The 17,273-nt window shown below is 37.5% G+C and overlaps 1 protein-coding gene across 3 annotated transcripts in view; it reads right to left on the reverse strand.

The window, feature by feature from the left end:
• Positions 1 to 3,501: 3,501 nt before the first annotated feature.
• Positions 3,502 to 17,273, reverse strand: part of ANKIB1 (ankyrin repeat and IBR domain containing 1) — a 172,427-nt gene continuing 158,655 nt past the window's right edge. The window contains exons 16-20 of one of the 3 annotated variants that reach the window (XM_024219035.2): positions 16,561 to 16,739; positions 14,814 to 14,865; positions 9,816 to 9,909; positions 7,250 to 7,383; positions 3,502 to 6,743 (exon numbers count right to left, since the gene is read on the reverse strand). In XM_024219035.2, the coding sequence (XP_024074803.2) occupies positions 5,991 to 6,743; positions 7,250 to 7,383; positions 9,816 to 9,909; positions 14,814 to 14,865; positions 16,561 to 16,739 (1,212 nt within the window). In that variant the 3' untranslated portion in view covers positions 3,502 to 5,990. Of the gene's footprint in view, positions 6,744 to 7,249; positions 7,384 to 9,815; positions 9,928 to 14,813; positions 14,866 to 16,560; positions 16,740 to 17,273 lie in introns of all 3 variants that reach the window. The other 2 variants (XM_024219036.2, XM_024219033.2) reach the window with 2 other exon arrangements.

Consider the following 17,273-nt stretch of genomic DNA (forward strand, 5'->3'; position numbering starts at 1 on the left):
ATTTGCAGATGATACAAAACTACCCAACATAGTTAAGTCTAAAGCAGACTGTGAAGACTTACAAAGGGATCTCACAAAACTGGGTGACTGGGCAACAAAATGGCAGATGAAATTCAATGTTGATAAATGCAAAGTAATGCACATTAGAAAACATAATCCCAACTATACGTATAAAATGAGGGGGTCTAAATTAGCTGCTACCACGCAAGAAAGAGATCTTGGAGTCATTGTGTATAGTTCTGAGAACATCCACACAATGTGCAGCTACAGTCTCAAAAAGCAAACAATGTTAGGAATCATTAGGAAAGAGATAAAGAATAAGACAGAAAATATCATATTGCCTCTATAAATCCATGGTACACCTGCATCTTGAATAGTGCATGCAGATCTGGTCGCCCCATTTCAAAAAGATATATTGGAATTGGAAAAGGTACAGAGAAAGGCAACAAAAATGATTAGGGGTATGGAACAGCTTCCATATGAGGAGAGATTAATAAGACTGGGAATTTTCAGCCTGGAAAAGAGACAACTAAGGGGGTATATGATAGAGGTCTATAAAATCACGAGTGGTGTGGAGAAAGTAAATAAGGAAGTGTTATTTACTCTCCTCATAACAGAAGAACTAGGGGTCACCAAATGAAATTAATAGGCAGCAGGTTTAAAACAAACAAAAGGAAAACAAAACTATACACGATGCATAGTCAACCTGGTGAACTCTTTGCCAGAGGATGTTGTGAAGGCCAAGACTATAACAGGGTTCAAAAAAGAACTAGATAAATTCATGGATTTTAGCCAGGATGGGCAGGGATGGTATCCATAGTTTTTGTGTGCCAGAAGCTGGGAATGGGCGACAGCACATGGATCACTTGATGATTACCTGCTGTGAACATTCCTTCTGAAGCACCTCGCATTGACAGTTGTTGGAAAACAGGCTTTTGGTGTTGGCTAAATAGAATTAGTTTAAAAAGCTCCACGTGGGGAGTAGAAACAAACAGCCAAAGTAAACACAAATTGCAGACTAACCAGCGACAGAAATTTGTAAAAACTGGTCTTTTCAAACTGTTTGTTTTTATTGATCAGACAATTCACACGCATGGGCTACAGCCACAAAAAACTGTTCCATGAGTCACTTGATCAACTCTGTTAGTCATTGATTATGGAAAGGGACCTGGGTCCATAAACTCAAATCTTGCACATCGCTACTTAGTTTCTGGGTCAGGTGAATTATTCTTAGATTTCAGTTTTACAAGTGTAATGTAAAAAAAGGATATTATCTTTCAGTATCTTGTGGCAGATTCACAACTCATGCTGGGAGGAAAGCACCATTACTACCTGAATCCTGAAGAATATTTTCTTACTTATTTACCACAGTTCATTGGGCTTTCATATGCAAAATCATTTTCAGCATGAACTGGGAAAAGGAACAGTGTGAGGCAAAATATCTTAGAGTAAGGCTAAGGAAAATCACTTACAAAAATTCAAGCTGTGGTGTAATATAAAACTCAGAAGTGCAGTTGTAAAAAAAATTGGTAAATCTTAACTTTTACAGCTGGAACTAAATGCACTTACAGTGGCATAATCCTACCAACAATTAGTTTTAACATGAATGTAAAGGTGAGATGTAGCCTCAATTCTATCTGAAGAATCTAAGAAAGAAGGTTTGCAGCTGTTTAAAAAATAAAAAAAGAGGCAGGACAACTTCCTCCTTTAATACATGTACAATATTTGTGAACAAATTTCAACACTACCTGTAAAAACAATTTCAAAATATCTGAAACAAACTTCTTACATTGTCTTGTTATATAGACATACATTGCTACTTTCATAGACAATTATTTAACAGAATACATAGGTACAGCATTTGAAGTAGCTAAAATTTGAGCTGAAGTATTCCGTATCTTAGGGACTCCACTTTTATGCCTTAAAGCATTTCCTCTGTCATCACTGTCTGCTAGAAATATGACATGTGCAGCAAGTAAACCAGATCCTGCCCCCTTCTTTCAATATAACCTATCCACTGTTCTGAAGCTGAAGGTGTTGGGGCAGTGAAATGTCTCGGATGCATCTCCACTAGCCTCTTAGGCCCAGATCCTTCATGACTGGAATGGGAATTAGGCACCTAACTACCTTTGAAGATCTGGACCTTTATTCTGAAAGTTTTCCACCACTGCCTGCGTGCAATGGTGGAGCCCTAGTCTAGACAGGTTAATAGCTGGTGTTTTTACTACTGTTTAGCCCTGATAAGAGCTCTAGACAACATGGTAAAAAACCCTGGCTACCTGCATCATGTGTACCCTAAGTCTTCCACCCTTGCCACCACCTGAGGTCACAGTAGTAGGAAACCTAGTGTGGAGGAAGAGGCCATCATGAGAAGACTTAATTAAGCAGAAAATTGAGCTTGTACCATAGTGGGTTGCCCACAACTCTGCATGCTTGTTATTTAAAAAGACCCTCAAGATATTTTTTCTTACTTTTAATAGCTATCATCAGTTTGTGATGGCTAGGGAAGCTCAAATCTGTCTTCTCCAACTGCCCAAAGTCCAGTATTTTAAGAGCAAATTCTAGTATCCAGTTTAAGACTTCAAGTATGTTTATTATAGTACATTCAAAATAAAAGCTGATACTGTATACCAAAGGGTCTGGCTAGAAGTTTAATCTTTTGGAACCCTATTAGGGGTTGGAGGTGTTTCTTAGGTGGTGGAATTTGGGAGCTGAGGTACAAAAATCAGCAAGGTCACTGCGGATGCAACTTTTCTCTTATAGAGATAGTACAATATCTACACTTTATGCAGCAGAACCTCAGAGTTATGAATTGACCAACCACGCACCTCATTTGGAACTGAAGTACACAATCAGGCAGCAACAGAGACAACAAAGCAAATACAGTACAGTATTGTGTTAAATGTAAACTATTAAAAAAAGGAAAGCAGCATTTTTCTTCTGCATAGTAAAGTTTCATTAAGTCAATGTTCAGTTGTAAACTTTTGAAACAACCACCATAACGTTTTGTTCAGAGTTACGAACATTTCAGAGTTACAAACAACCTCTATTCCAGAGGTGTTTGTAACTCAGAGGTTCTACTGTGTTCTGCCTTCATATGCCCCTATGTTCAGAGTTGTTCCCAGATTGTGATACCTTTACTCCATAAGTAGTTCCATGGACTTTAGGAGCATAAGTTGTGGTTTGCAACACTACTCAGTGTGATGGAAGATCTTGAGTAATCTGACCCCCTAGTGACTGAACAAAAAATTAAGTGCATTTTGAATGTTTTTTCCCTCTTAAATTTTACCCCTAATAAAATATGGTCACCTCAGTTAAATACATTACACTGTCATCCATTTTTTTTTAAAAGCATCAAGAAATGCCTGACTTTATATGGTCTGCAACTCCCATCCACAGTGTAGGATGAAATATTCATAGTCTAAGAACCAAATTAATCAAATCAATCTTAGGAATTTGCCAAAATAAAGTCAAAGTTTTAATGAGACAGAAGGGAAATAGTTTAAGTAATAAATGTTTAATCAAAGAATTTTACATATTAACAGCATTCTTTTGGCCAAACATCTACATCGTTGTAGTATCCTACTGTATATAAAGTGGGAATGTATCAAGTATAGACTATGAAAGTGCAAACAACAATTCAAGGTTAGAGTAATTTTTTTACATTATAAAATTAATAGGTTTACAAAATAGGCTTGCCAAACTTTATTTCTGAATTGTAAAGTGAATGACTGGTGATTTTTAAAATAAGTACTAAGAAAATACAAATTTAATATGCTCATTTTCATGCTCGGAATAGAGTAACACAGAAACAGTGGATATACTGCACAACCTAAACAAAGTACAGAAAAACCAGAACCCACAAACTTCACTATCTTCACAGAGCACTCTTACATATCTTACTGTAGCTTTGCAAGACACATCTCAATGCAATACACAATCTTTGTGAGAATCTTTCTATTCAGAAATTACAACTCAAGGACACTATGTGAGTCAAACATTTTTAAGTTTTGGACCAATTCATGATGACAGTCTTTAAAGAACTATTTTAGATTATAGTATTTTATAGCCTAGAACATTTTAAAACAGGTATTTTCCAAAGATGACAAAGGGTTCAACATCAATGTTTTTGAGAATGGGGCACCGAGAGGTAAAGTTAGAAAATGTAATGGAATTATAGAGCATAGTAACAGCCTCAAACCATTCTCTCTAAAGACATTGCTAGAGAGAAAAAGATTTTTGTGTGGCAGCTGAGATTAAAATATTCATATATAACTCCTTACTAATATGAACCTTGTGACTACAAAGTTCCAGAAGTAGGATTTGAATGAAATATTTACCAAAACACTCACAGTAATCTCTATATCTATCTATCTATTTATCTATATATATCTATATATATCTCTTTGTTTGCCATCATACTTGCCTATACAGGCTCGGTATTGAAAAACTTTTATATCAACAAATCTAACAGTCAAGCAAATCTTACAATGGAGTGTTGTGTATTGATTTTCCTTATATTATGACAGGTTTTGACTATATGCAAGTAAAACAGCATTCCACAATTTACTCTAGTTGTAATTACATACTGTACCATTGTATCTCACTTACCACTAACTGTAATTTTTGATGCTTTTAAGCAAATCTAAAACCAATATTTTCTTCACAGTACAACAACTAGAAAGGGTCTTTTTTTGTTGTTTCGTTTTTCTACTAAACAGTAATCACACAGCAAGTGAATATTGTGCAATTGAACAAATATCTAGCAGTGTTTGTTATTTATGCAAAAACACTGACTGAACGTTTAGTCATTGTTTACTGTAAAGGCAAGGCCATGGGTGGTTTTATGGAGGTCTTTTCAATTAATAGCATAGTTACTCCAGAACAGACACTGAATCTGAATTACTTATTTAACTGTGGCAACTATCCATTTGGGTTACGGCAAAGGCACGGTAACGTGTTGCGCAGAATGGATTATTGAACTTTAATAATTGTGGGACTGGCAATAATATGAAAATTTCATATTTCTATATTTTATAAAATGTTACCATTGAAATTAATTGCACCATTAGTGCATAAAATGCATTGTAAAATTATGAAAAAGAACTATGATTGCACTTCCATTAAAGTGTCTCAAATACAGCATAGCTGTTGCTAATAAACTGTATTTTAATATTTAAAACAACTGTTTAACAGCAGCATTAGGTTTAATTAACTTAAGGTACAGACTACATTTAATTAAATGCAGTCACCATGGCAATAAATGCCATTTAATTTAGAGAAGAAATGCTACCCAGTGGTTCACTGCTAAGAATCATGGGGATTACTTTGATACAGGCACACTGTGCACCTGTTGTATTGGGTTAAAGTTAATTAGCTATTCACAGTTTGGCACGTTTGGACTGTAAATAGACATGGAAAAAAATCTTTGATTTTAATATTAAAAGAATATCTATTTCCTTGTTTCTAGAGCAGCACTAAAGAGAAGCATTAAATACCTCAATTCATTCTAGTAAAAAATGAAAGATAAATAAGGAAAAAGTTATGGAGAAGCAAAAACAAAATGTAAATGAACTGCTAAATGTTATTTTGCTGAAAGATTGAGTTCTAAAAATGGAAAAAACTATTTGAGGCTAAATAACGAAAATAATCAGTGTAAGCCTTTAATCCATACTTTCAAATTAAGGATCACCAGCGTAAGGCTAAACAGATGCTGCAATGTATTAGGAATGTGGAGTACAACCTACTTATTCCTCTTCCTTCAGAGCAAAAAAGGCAAACACTACCTAATTAAATGCAAAGGATATTCCTTGAAAGGTTCATATTATTAGTCTAAAGAACTTCAATTCAAGGGAACGCCTATGTATTCCATCATGTCAGTGGTTTACAACTGAGCTGTAAGTATGTGGATCAAAGTCCCCATAATGCTTACTCCATATACTGTACCATCTGTAACTACCATCCATTTAAGCTCAAAAACTAGTTTGTGTTCATACCAAATGTACATGCTCAATCCATTCATTTGAGGTCTGAGGAGTTTGACTTGAAACCTCTTCTGAAGTATCCACACTGCTAATAGCTTCCCCGGTACAGTCACCACTTTGTGGCAGTCTATCCCCTGGAATGATGTTTTCTTCAGAAATACTCGCTTCTGTTTGGGTTCCTCTGCCTTCATTTCTGATGGCATCCTCAAAAAGTGCATGCTCTTCCTGAGGCTCCAGTCCTACCTCTATAAGATTTGCTTGTCCTCCTGACCCATCATCGATACTATGTTGCTGTGAATCCTCATCAGTTTCTGTACTTGCTGAAGGAATTAGTGCGATACTTTGAGGGTTCATGTCATGGAACCAGGCCATGATATTTCCAAGCAGATTTTCATTAATGTGGGGATCCTGGGTACTTGAATCGGCATCACTAGATGTTGAGTATAATCCACTTCTTGTATCACTGAAAGGGTGTGAACTAAGGCGATCAGCTGAAAATGGATCATTGCCTGCCCCTAGTCTCATCAAACTATCACCAAGTTCTAACAACTCAGAGCTGCTCAAAGCAGCCCTAGGGTTATCTATATTTACAGGAACTGAGTCCAACCTTGTAGGCAAAGATGTACCTATTGCTCCTAATGATGCCTCATTATTAAGGAAGTCTCTAGTTTCTTCATCAATAGCCAGGCCAGATTCTTGCAATGATAATTGAATAGCAAGCAGGATGTTTGGGTCATCTTCATCCAAAGAACTAAGAGCCTATGGAGATATACAAGATCACTTTCAAAATTAAGTATCAAGTATCAAAGGGGTAGCCGTGTTAGTCTGGATCTGTAAAAGCAGCAAAGAGTCCTGTGGCACCTTATAGACTAACAGACGTATTGGAGCATGAGCTTTGGGTATTCACCCACTAAAGCTCATGCTCCAATACGTCTGTTAGTCTATAAGGTGCCACAGGACTCTTTGCTTTTACCAAGTTTTGGATTCAAAATTAATGTATATTGTTGCATTTTGTTTAAAATGTCTGAAAAATGTATTCCAGTAAAGTTTTAAAATCAATTCTAAAAGTTGATTTATCCTTAGTGGTGGTGATACATTTACAGTAGCTTAACAATACTTGGTAAATTCATATTTTCTTATCCTAGATTCCACCCCTCTCATGACCATAGTCATGTAACAAATGTAGGATGCAGGAAAATATGATAAAGAAAAATATAGGAAGGGAAGCAAAGCAAAGCAAATGGACAGGAGACTAGGGAAGATACCTGAAGAGAATCCTGGTTTTCAGAGCGACTGACAGGGGTATAGTCATGAAGTGAAGAGCTGTGCAGAATACTCATAGAAGCTGAACTCACCATGGAGGTACCGTGTCTTCTACTGCTACCACCCTCTTGAGTATCTGTTAAAATAATTTAAACAAAAACATTTAAGTATGAACACGAAACCTCTCTCAATTTTTAATCCCATTTTTATCAGCAGAACCTCCTGCCATTCTTATTTATTTGGGTTCAAGTGTATGATCTTGCTCTCGTCTTCATTTTGGCCCAAATCCTGTAATACAGAGCACAGCCCAAACAACTGGCTGTGTGCTAGAGGAAAGGACTGCTTCCCCATTCCCTCTTTAGGATGTTTGCACAGCTGCGCCCATGGAACCAATGAAGCCCTGCTGGATTTGGAAGGAAGTGGGGGAAGAGACAAGAGGAGCCTTGTAGCAAATGGTTCTTCTAGCCTTGCTCTGTGCACAGCACACATTAACCCCCCCACATCCAGCCCCAACTCATGTACAGTGGAACAGTACCAGTTACATTGCTTTGGGAGTCTCCATGGCTGCAGAGGATGGGATTGATTTACCCCTTTACTTCCTCTTAGCCCCTAATGCAGGAACCTGGATTTGGCCCTTTGTGCTTGTCTGCCTCCTTCCTATTTGTCAAAATCCATGTTAGCATGTTTCTCTATTCTTAGCTGCAGAGTAGCCCCTAGTACGTTGTGACAATTGAGTGTAATTTAGAGCAGCCATGAAGCTGTTCTAATTTAAGACGGGGCAAAAATATGCGGGTCACAGATATTCATGTGCACACCATAGCTCAGCTGCAAACTGAGAATCTTGCTCACATTTCTTTTTCCTGTGATGTCAGCATTTCTAAGAGTAATGTTGCTACTGCTTCCACTGTGAATCCAAGTGACATTCCTGGTCTTAAAAAAAAATTCTAATAATGAAATCAGTGTTGTCAGAAAAAACTCATTCTGTAGTAAAGGGAAATATCAATCTTTTGAATTATGCTGCAGTAACTCCTCACTTAAAGTCGTCCTGGTTAACATTGTTTCGTTGTTACGTTGCTGATCAATTAGAGAACATGCTCGTTTGAAGTTGTGCAATGCTCCCTTCTAACGTCGTTTGGCAGCCGCCTGCTTTGTCCACTGCTTGCAGGAAGGCTTGTAACCAGGGTTGACTGGCAGCCCCCCACTCCCCTAAGTTCCCTGTGTTGCAGTCGCCCAGCAGGCTATCAATCAGCAGTTCAGCTGTCCCTCCCCCCACTGCCATGTGCTGCTTCTGCCCTCTGCCTTGGAGCTGCTCCCAGAGACTCCTGCTTGCTGTGCAGGGAGGGAAGGGAGGGGGCTAATGTCAGGGTGTCCCCCTCCCCCTACACCCCGCTTACCCCTTCTCCATATAGAGCAGGGAGGGGACATGGACGGAGAGAGACAGAGAGAGCTTGGGGCAGCAGCTGCTGTCTCAACTTCCTGATCCACTTAAAAAGACAATGCACTTAAGAGTGGGTCAGCTTACTTAAAGGGGCAGTGTGCATCTCTCTCTCCCACACACAAGGTGTGTGTCTGTCTGTCTCTGTCTGCTATGCTGTCTCCCCTCCCTCGTGTTCGTGGCTACATTAACAACAATGTGTTAACCCTTGAGGGCTCAGCTGAGTGCTAGTTCATCATTTCGCAGCAAGGCATTCCCTGGGAAATATCCCTCCCTCTAACTTCACCACCTCAACCAAGCTTCACAGTCATCAAAGCTGTTTGTTTAAAATGTATACTGTGTGTATATCTATATAATATATAGGTTTTTTGTCTGGCGAAAAAAAATTCCCTGGAACCTAACCCCCCCCCCCATTTACATTAATTCTTATGGGGAAATTGGATTCGCTTAACATTGTTTTGCTTAAAGTCGCATTTTGCAGGAACATAACTACAACGTTAAGCGAGGAATTACTGTAACAGGATTTACCATTTTCACTTGAAAATTTAGAATGAAGTAAAAGTGAGATCCCAACAGGTTGTCCCTTATCATCACAACTAACCTGATGGCATAAAAACAAATTACCTTGTAAAAAGCCAAAATGGGTGGCAATTTTGCATCAGTTATTTTAAACTGCAGTCTTGGAATTATTCTAATCTACACTTTGATTTTGTCCCTCCGTGTTTCTCCTGCATATCTCATTGGACAAAAAACACAGTGAATTTATATTATGTTGGGACAGGTGGATACAGGGGTTCTATATCACTCTGGCCCTTTTATTGGGCATAAAGGAGCTTGGTATGGGGATGAGAGTCTCACCTGATGTATTTACTGCTGAAAATTTCTTCAGAGACAGAAAAATAAAGTTTCCTCTAAGTAAGGGTGGATAGTCTAAGGCTCCTGCAAAGATTCATGGATATGTTCAACTGTACAGGAGTAGTCACACTGAAGTCAACTCGTGTAAAGTTAAGCAAGTGCAGCACTGAGACCACAATCTTCTTTTAATCTATCTATAAACTAAGGATCACAGTGGACTCTACTAACAATTTGAGATACATTTATTTGCCCTTTTTTACTCCAAACAAAGAACATACCTAATGTGCTCTCACTAGGGTCTTCGGGGTCTGGAGTATTACTGAGCAGACTGTGCATGTCTCCACGTCGACGCTGTCTATGCCTCCTCCGATACTGAAATTCAGCATATTCCTGCATAAATCAAAGGTTACAAAATACAGGGGAACATGCAATAATATTTTTTCTGCCATAACCAACAGTACATTTTCTATTAAGAAAAATGTGTGATTTTATACATTTATTATAAAATCACCTGTTCCCAGAAAAATAAGTCACAGATTGTCATGCAAGAAATTAAAGAAAAAAAAAAAAAAAAAAGACAGCAGGTAATCCTAAATGAACAAAATTATTAACTAGCAAAGAAGCCTACTAGTTGAAGATATGAATACTTGCAATCTCCATTTTTAAATAATTCCAAGTACTGTTAATTTTGTTTACAAGTTTTAATACCAAATTTTAATTATTTTTAGAAATACAACTGATTAAATATGAGTCTTCTCTCCTTTTTTGTTTAACATTAGACATTAGGGAGCTACCTTCTAAGGCCCCTGATCCAGCAAAACAATTAAATTTGTGCCTGTTTTCCAGGAATAGTAAAGTTATGTGTGTGCTTAAAGTACTTTACTGATTTGGGGCCTATATTTGCAGGGCTAACACAAATCTATGGTACAAAGTGGCTGGTCTGTGCCCCTCTGGTGTCCCTAGCCTCTGTTTGCCAGAAGCTGGGAATGAGCAACAGGGAATGGATCACTTGATGACTACCTGTTCTGTTCATTCCCTCTGGGGCACCCGGTATTGGCCACTGTCGTAAGACAGAATATTGGGTTAGATGGGCCTTTGGTCTGACCCAGTATGGTCGTTCTTATGTTCTAAATGGGGTGGATTTTATCCACTGCACAGTGATAAAAAGATACAGGCCATCGTACCTACTTATTTAACAGTTTTGACAAGCCGGGCTGGGTGTGGGCATCAGAGTAGGGACTGCAAATGTTTCTTAATGTGATTTGTTTATTTACAAAATGTACACGAATCTTGTTTTACTTGAACAGAGGTGGCAAAAAACTGCACGTAGGTGTTAACTCCCTTTATCAGAAACTGCAGGTAAGGCATCACAGTCCTGCCCCAAGAAGCAGCTGTCTCCAGCTTCTGTCTCTCTCTAGGATTCACACCAATCTCAAACAAATCTAACTAGTTAAACACACACTATACATATTTCCTCCCGCAGCCCTTGCACTTTACACCTGGGCAACCCCTACTCCAAAGCTTCTCTTGTACTGTGTGGCCTGGAAAAGGTAGCCTAACCATTAAGCCTCCTTTTGTACAGCTGCTCTGCAACATAAAAAACTTAGAACCAACAGCCCAGACAGTTATGCATAGCCTCTTCTATGGAGAGTTTCATCCTGGGTGCTTACACATTAACAACAAATGCAAGCCATAAGCACTTTCACCACAATAGGATTAATGCTGGTAGACTCTTGCTCCTGTGTGAAGTTGCACTGATTCAAGTGCAGGATCAGGACCTTAATTACCAAATCTTGATGCCTAACAATTGACTTAGTATTCTTTACACCATATACACCTATTCCTCAAGTAAAGAGTTCCATATTTATTTACACACACACAGGAGATTGTGAATGATCAGAAATGACTCCATAAAGTATTAAGATTTGAAAGTCATTGCAGATATTACATGAAAAATAATTTTCTCTACGTTTGCAATAAGGTCACAGATTTTACTCATGGCCTTTTTAATGATAATTGTTGTTTCTTTAATATATGTGTGCATCAGACATATCTCCACTCATACGGATATAATTTTGTTTCTGATTACTTAGAAAGTTTTTATATATTTTAGCAATACAGATTTTAATTGTATTGCACTGAAAAGTAGAATTTTCATATACTGGCCTAAATATAGTACTTTTTACTGAAAACATTCAAATTTTCTCTATTCTGGGTAGAATTTTATGGTAACAAGATCTGGTATATACAAATATTTTACTTTGGTATCAGTAAAAATACATAATTGTGCTAAAAAAGTTTGTCTAGTGAATTTAATGGAAAACACAAAAAGGACTGAATTATTTTAGCTACAAAATTCCTTTAACACAGGTGGTTGCAAGTATCTTTGGCAGATAAGGTACAAAGGATACAATTGAAATCAGACAGTGCCATATTTGGGTAAATTATAACTGCTAATCAACAGTCATCTAAACATGACAGCCATGTTACTTATTGTTTAACAGAAGCCTTCCCTTTTCTAATCTGCCTTTTCTCCTACCCTGTTCCTCCTGGGCTGTTGTAACATCACAGATAGAGTTCAGTCTCACAAAACACTGAATTATTTAGGAACAAAGGAAGAACTGAAGGAATTGAACAGGAGAAACAAAGCTGATTACCCTATAAGAAGCAAGCTGTTTTTCCTAATAGCATATTGCTAACCAGCAACAATAGGAAAGGAAATATATACAAAATGGAGTTTTATAAGACATGGTATTTTTCCACTGTGTCTGAAAGTGGCTGGCTCTTAAAAAAAATGCAGAAGTGATATTTCTCCTTTAACCTCACACTTTGATTTAAACCCCCCGAAATAGTTAATTCAAGTTAAGGAGAGAAAGGAAAACTTGAAAGGAAAATGCACATATTATATGCAATGCAGTTGTTTGACAATCACATAAATGTTCTTCCACCATGTATAAATGGTGAAATATTGCTTTAAAAATTTGTATTTTGCTTTTTCTAATCCTGACAGCAGTAGTCCATCCTGCAGAAAAAGTGATATTATTTATGACACGACTAACGTAATATTGTATCTCGGGCTGTCAATTAATCGCAGTTAACTCGCGCAATTCAAAAAAATTAATTGCGATTACTTGCACTTTTAATCGCATTGTTAAACAATAGAATACCGATTGAAATTTATTAAGTATTTTGGATGCTTTTCTACATTTTTAAATTGATTTCAATTACAACACAGAATACAAAGTGTGCAGTGCTCACTTTATATTATTTTTATTACAAATATTTGCACTGTAAAAAATGATGAACAAAGAAATAGTGTTTTTCAATTCACCTCATACAAGTACCATAATGCAATATCTTTATCATGAAAGTGCAACTTACAAATGTAGATTTTTTGTTGTTACATAACTGCACTCAAAAAAACAAAACAATGTAAAACTTTAGAGCCACAGTTCTACTTCTTGTTCAGCCAATCGCTAAGACAAACAAGTTTGTTTACATTTATGGGATACAATGCTGCCTGTTTCTTATTTACAACGTCACCTGAAAGCGAGACCAGCATTTACATGGCACTTTTGTAGCCGGCATTGCAAGGAATTTACATGCCAGATAAGCTAACGTTCGTATGCCCCTTCATGCTTCAGCCACTATTCCAGAGGACATGCGTCCATGCTGATATCGCTCCTTTAAAAAAATGAGTTAAATTTGTAACGCACTCCTTGGGGGAAAATTGTATGTCTCCTGCTCTGTTTTACCCGTGTTCTGCCATATATTTCATGTTATAGCAGTCTCGGATGATGACCCAGCAGATGATATTCATTTTAAGAACACGTTCATTCAGATTTGACAAAACGCAAAGAAGGTACCAATGTGAGATTTCTAAAGATAGCTACAGCACTCGACCCAAGATTTAAGAATCTGAAGTGCCTTCCAAAATCTGAGAGGGATGAGGTGTGGAGCATTCTTTCAGAAGTCTTAAAAGAGCAACATTCCTATGTGGAAACTACAGAACCCGAACCACCAAAAAAGAAAATCAACCTTCTGCTGGTGGCATCTGACTCAGATGATGAAAATGAATATACGTTGCTCTGCACTGCTTTGGATTGTTATTGAGCAGAACCCATCATCGGCATGGACGCATGTCCCCTGGAAGGGTAGTTGAAGCATGAAGGGACATAGGAATCTTTAGAGCATCTGGCAGGTAAATATCTTGCAATGCCAGCTACAACTGTGCCATGCAAACACTTATTGTCACTTTCAGGTAACACTGTAAACAAGAAGCAGACAGCATTATCTCCTGCAAATGTAAACAAACTTGTTTGTCTGAGCCATTGGCTGAACAAGACTTAGGACGGAGTGGACATGCAGGCTCTAAAATTTTACATTGTTTTATTTTTGAGTGCAGTTATTTTTTTGTACCTAATTCTACATTTGTAAGTTCAACTTTCATGATAAAGAGATTGTACTACATTATTTGTATTAGGTGAATTGAAAAAAACTATTTATTTTGTTTTTTACTGTGCAAATATTTGCAATCAAAAATAATAATATAAAGTGAGCACTGTGCACTTTGTATTCAGTGTGGTAATTGAAATCAATATATTTGAAAATGTAGAAAACATCCAAAAATATTTAAATAAATGGTATTCTTTAACACTGTGATTAATCACGATAATTTTTTTTAATCGCTTGACACCCGAATTGTATCTCAAATTATCTAGTTTCCTTCCCCTTTAATACTACTTTTACATTCAGAATAATATTTGTTTAAAATTTAAACAGAAAATTTAATTTTAAATCTTTAATTTTTTGTTGAATTTTTAAGTCAGTAAAGAATGGAAGACAGTGTGCCACTTCATTTAGGTTCTCTGTCAAATCCTGTTGGACTGATATTGCATTCAAAAGTATATTTTTAATTATACAGCTTTTTGAATATTTATTATAAAAATATTGCCACAAATGCAGGCATGTTTTGTTCGTAGATTCTTGCCTTGCTCTGAGATTGGAAAAAATACAATGCAAAGGGTTGGTCTGATGCCATCCTTAAGAACTGTCTTTGCATAAGACTCATTGTTTGGGTACTGCCCAATTACCCATGCATATATTTCCTTCTATTGTGAAACAAAGAAAATTGAAAGCTTAAACCCAACCTTGCAAACCTTAAAACAATTTGAAACAAAATCTGGAATCTCTACATGCAAAACAGAATTACACCCTGATTCCTAGAATATGCATAGCGACATTAAAAATTAAAAAAAAAAAAAAAAAAAGTTTACCTCAGGGGATGCAAATCCTAAATATTCCCAATCCCATGTTCCACCAGCAAAGCTATAAATTAAATCAGATACATCATGTAATTTATTAGCAGAATAAAGTACGAACAATGGCTCCCCCAGTCTACAATTGTAAATCATCTTTGAGGTGAACTCCTCATCTGTTTAACAACATACATTTATAAAAATGTTTCAGAAGACTGGATAATTAAATTATTTAAAATTCTGGATTTTGAAAATTATTCTCAGCAATTATTTAAATAGTGTTTGGTGAGTGCCAAGTATATAAGAGGCTATTTTGAAGTACAGGACGTGAAATGAGGTCACAAGTACTCAGCTAGCTATTAACACATCACAAAACTGTATGTGAATATACTATAAAAATTCATATCTAGTACACTGACTAAACTGGGCAAGAATCATTACACCCAAATTATGCTTCACTGTCACAATGGCTTGGAGGGTAGAACAACTGAGTGGGTGAGTATATGTTATAATTATACTTATTAACTATTATTGTAATTCACAACTTGACATATCAATGTAATTTAGAAAAAACTAAAAGAGAATGATTTTTAGGTTTACATCCTTTCACTAGAAGAAAAGAGAAATGTGGGGATAAAATAGTATACACACACCAAACCTACCAGTAACTTTTAACAATTAAAATGTAATCTAAACAAAACACTGAGCAGCAAAAATATTGCTTCTCTGCATCAGTTCGATCAATCACATTACTCTATTAAGATCTTTATTCTATTAACAAGCTGTCTTCAGTTTAACACCTTTCACTTGTCAGCTGACCAGACAGCAATGGAAGTGTATACAGCAATTTGAGTTGGCATCCACAAGGTGCCATAAGAATGAAATGAAAATCTATCAAAAATATAGGAATTGTGAATGAGTTTATTTGGCTTTCTAGCTAAAGGAGGAAATCAATGACTTCCCCATACATCTAGTCAGCCTCTGCAGCTTCCTAAACTCCAGGGGAGGATTCCTACCAAAGCATGGGCTCTATCTCCTGTGCTGATATTGCAACTGCACCTGTGTGGAAAGAGTTGGCAAAAAAACAACCAACCAACCAAACTGGTGCAAATCCTGCCTGGTTTTGGGTTTCATTACAAATTTAAAAGTCAGTAAGATTCCTCATTTTCAGTTCCAAAATGAAAATGAGAGACACTTGGCAATTTAATGGAGTTTCACATTCTGAAGTTTAAAGTGAAAGGGTGTAATTTCACATATGGAGATATACCCATCTCATAGAACTGGAAGGGACCCTGAAAGGTCATCAAGTCCAGCCCCCTACCTTCACTAGCAGGACGAAGTACTGATTTTGCCCCAGATCCCTAGGTATCCCCCTCAAGGATTGAACTCTCAACCCTGGGTTCAGCAGACCAATGCTCAAACCACTGAGCTATCCCTCCCCCAAATTTAACTAGGGAAAGCACATCAATGGGCATTGTCTGCCTACATCAAAATCCTCACTCGCTCGTGGCAACTACATGCGGACCCACCCGAGGATTGCTGCTGGGACCTGTGCCCGAGTCACACGAACGGTAGCAGCTCCCCCCGTGAATCAAATGAAGAAAGTGTTTGTTGAGCCAGTGACCTACAACTACAAAATGTTCAGCTCTGTTTTGCTTTGATGTGTATGTCAAAGCAAGCACTAGTTTGAGGGATGGGTTCACAGAGCTTGGTAGCTGTAACCGGAACTTTTTTGGTTTGCACTCTCTTTTTATACCTAAATTACCTGCGTCTTGGAGCTTCTGGTGAGTCTGCAGGGGCAACTCCACGGGCCACAGAGGCCAAAAACTCTTGCCTCTTCTGCTGCACAAGACATGCTGCACGGATTATTTTGTGACGAGGAGTACGAAGATAAGGCCTATTTACTTTCTGAGCAAGGTCTTCCGTGACCATTTCTAAGTCTGTCTGCAACAGAAAATAAACAAAGTGTACCATGTAATGTTACAACAAAATAAAACCGTTAAATGAACAACTGGCATAACTGCACTGTAAACATGCTACACAATAACTCCTTGCTTAACATTGTAGTTATGTTCCTGAAAAATGCTACTTTAAGCGAAACAATGTTAAGTGAATCCAAGGGGGGGGGAGGGGTTTAGGTTCCAGGAAAAAAAATTTCGCCAGACAAAAGACAACACACACACACACACACACACACACAGTATAAGTTTTAAACAAACCATTTAATACTGTACACAGCAATAATGATTGTGAAGCTTGGTTGAGGTGGTGAAGTCAGATGGTGGAAGAGGGTGGGATATTTCCCGAGGAATGCCTTACTGCTAAACGATGAACTAGCACTCAGCTGAGCCCTCAAGGGTTAACCCATTGTTGTTAATGTAGCCTCACACTTTACAAGGCAGCACGAATGGAGGAAGGGGAGACAGCATGGCAGAGAGAGACAGAGACACACACGGTGTGTGTGTGAGAGAGAGACAG

The sequence above is a fragment of the Terrapene carolina genome, unplaced genomic scaffold, assembly GCF_002925995.2.
Source record: "Terrapene carolina triunguis isolate 2854851 unplaced genomic scaffold, T_m_triunguis-2.0 Scaffold84, whole genome shotgun sequence".
Lineage (NCBI taxonomy): Eukaryota > Metazoa > Chordata > Testudines > Emydidae > Terrapene > Terrapene triunguis.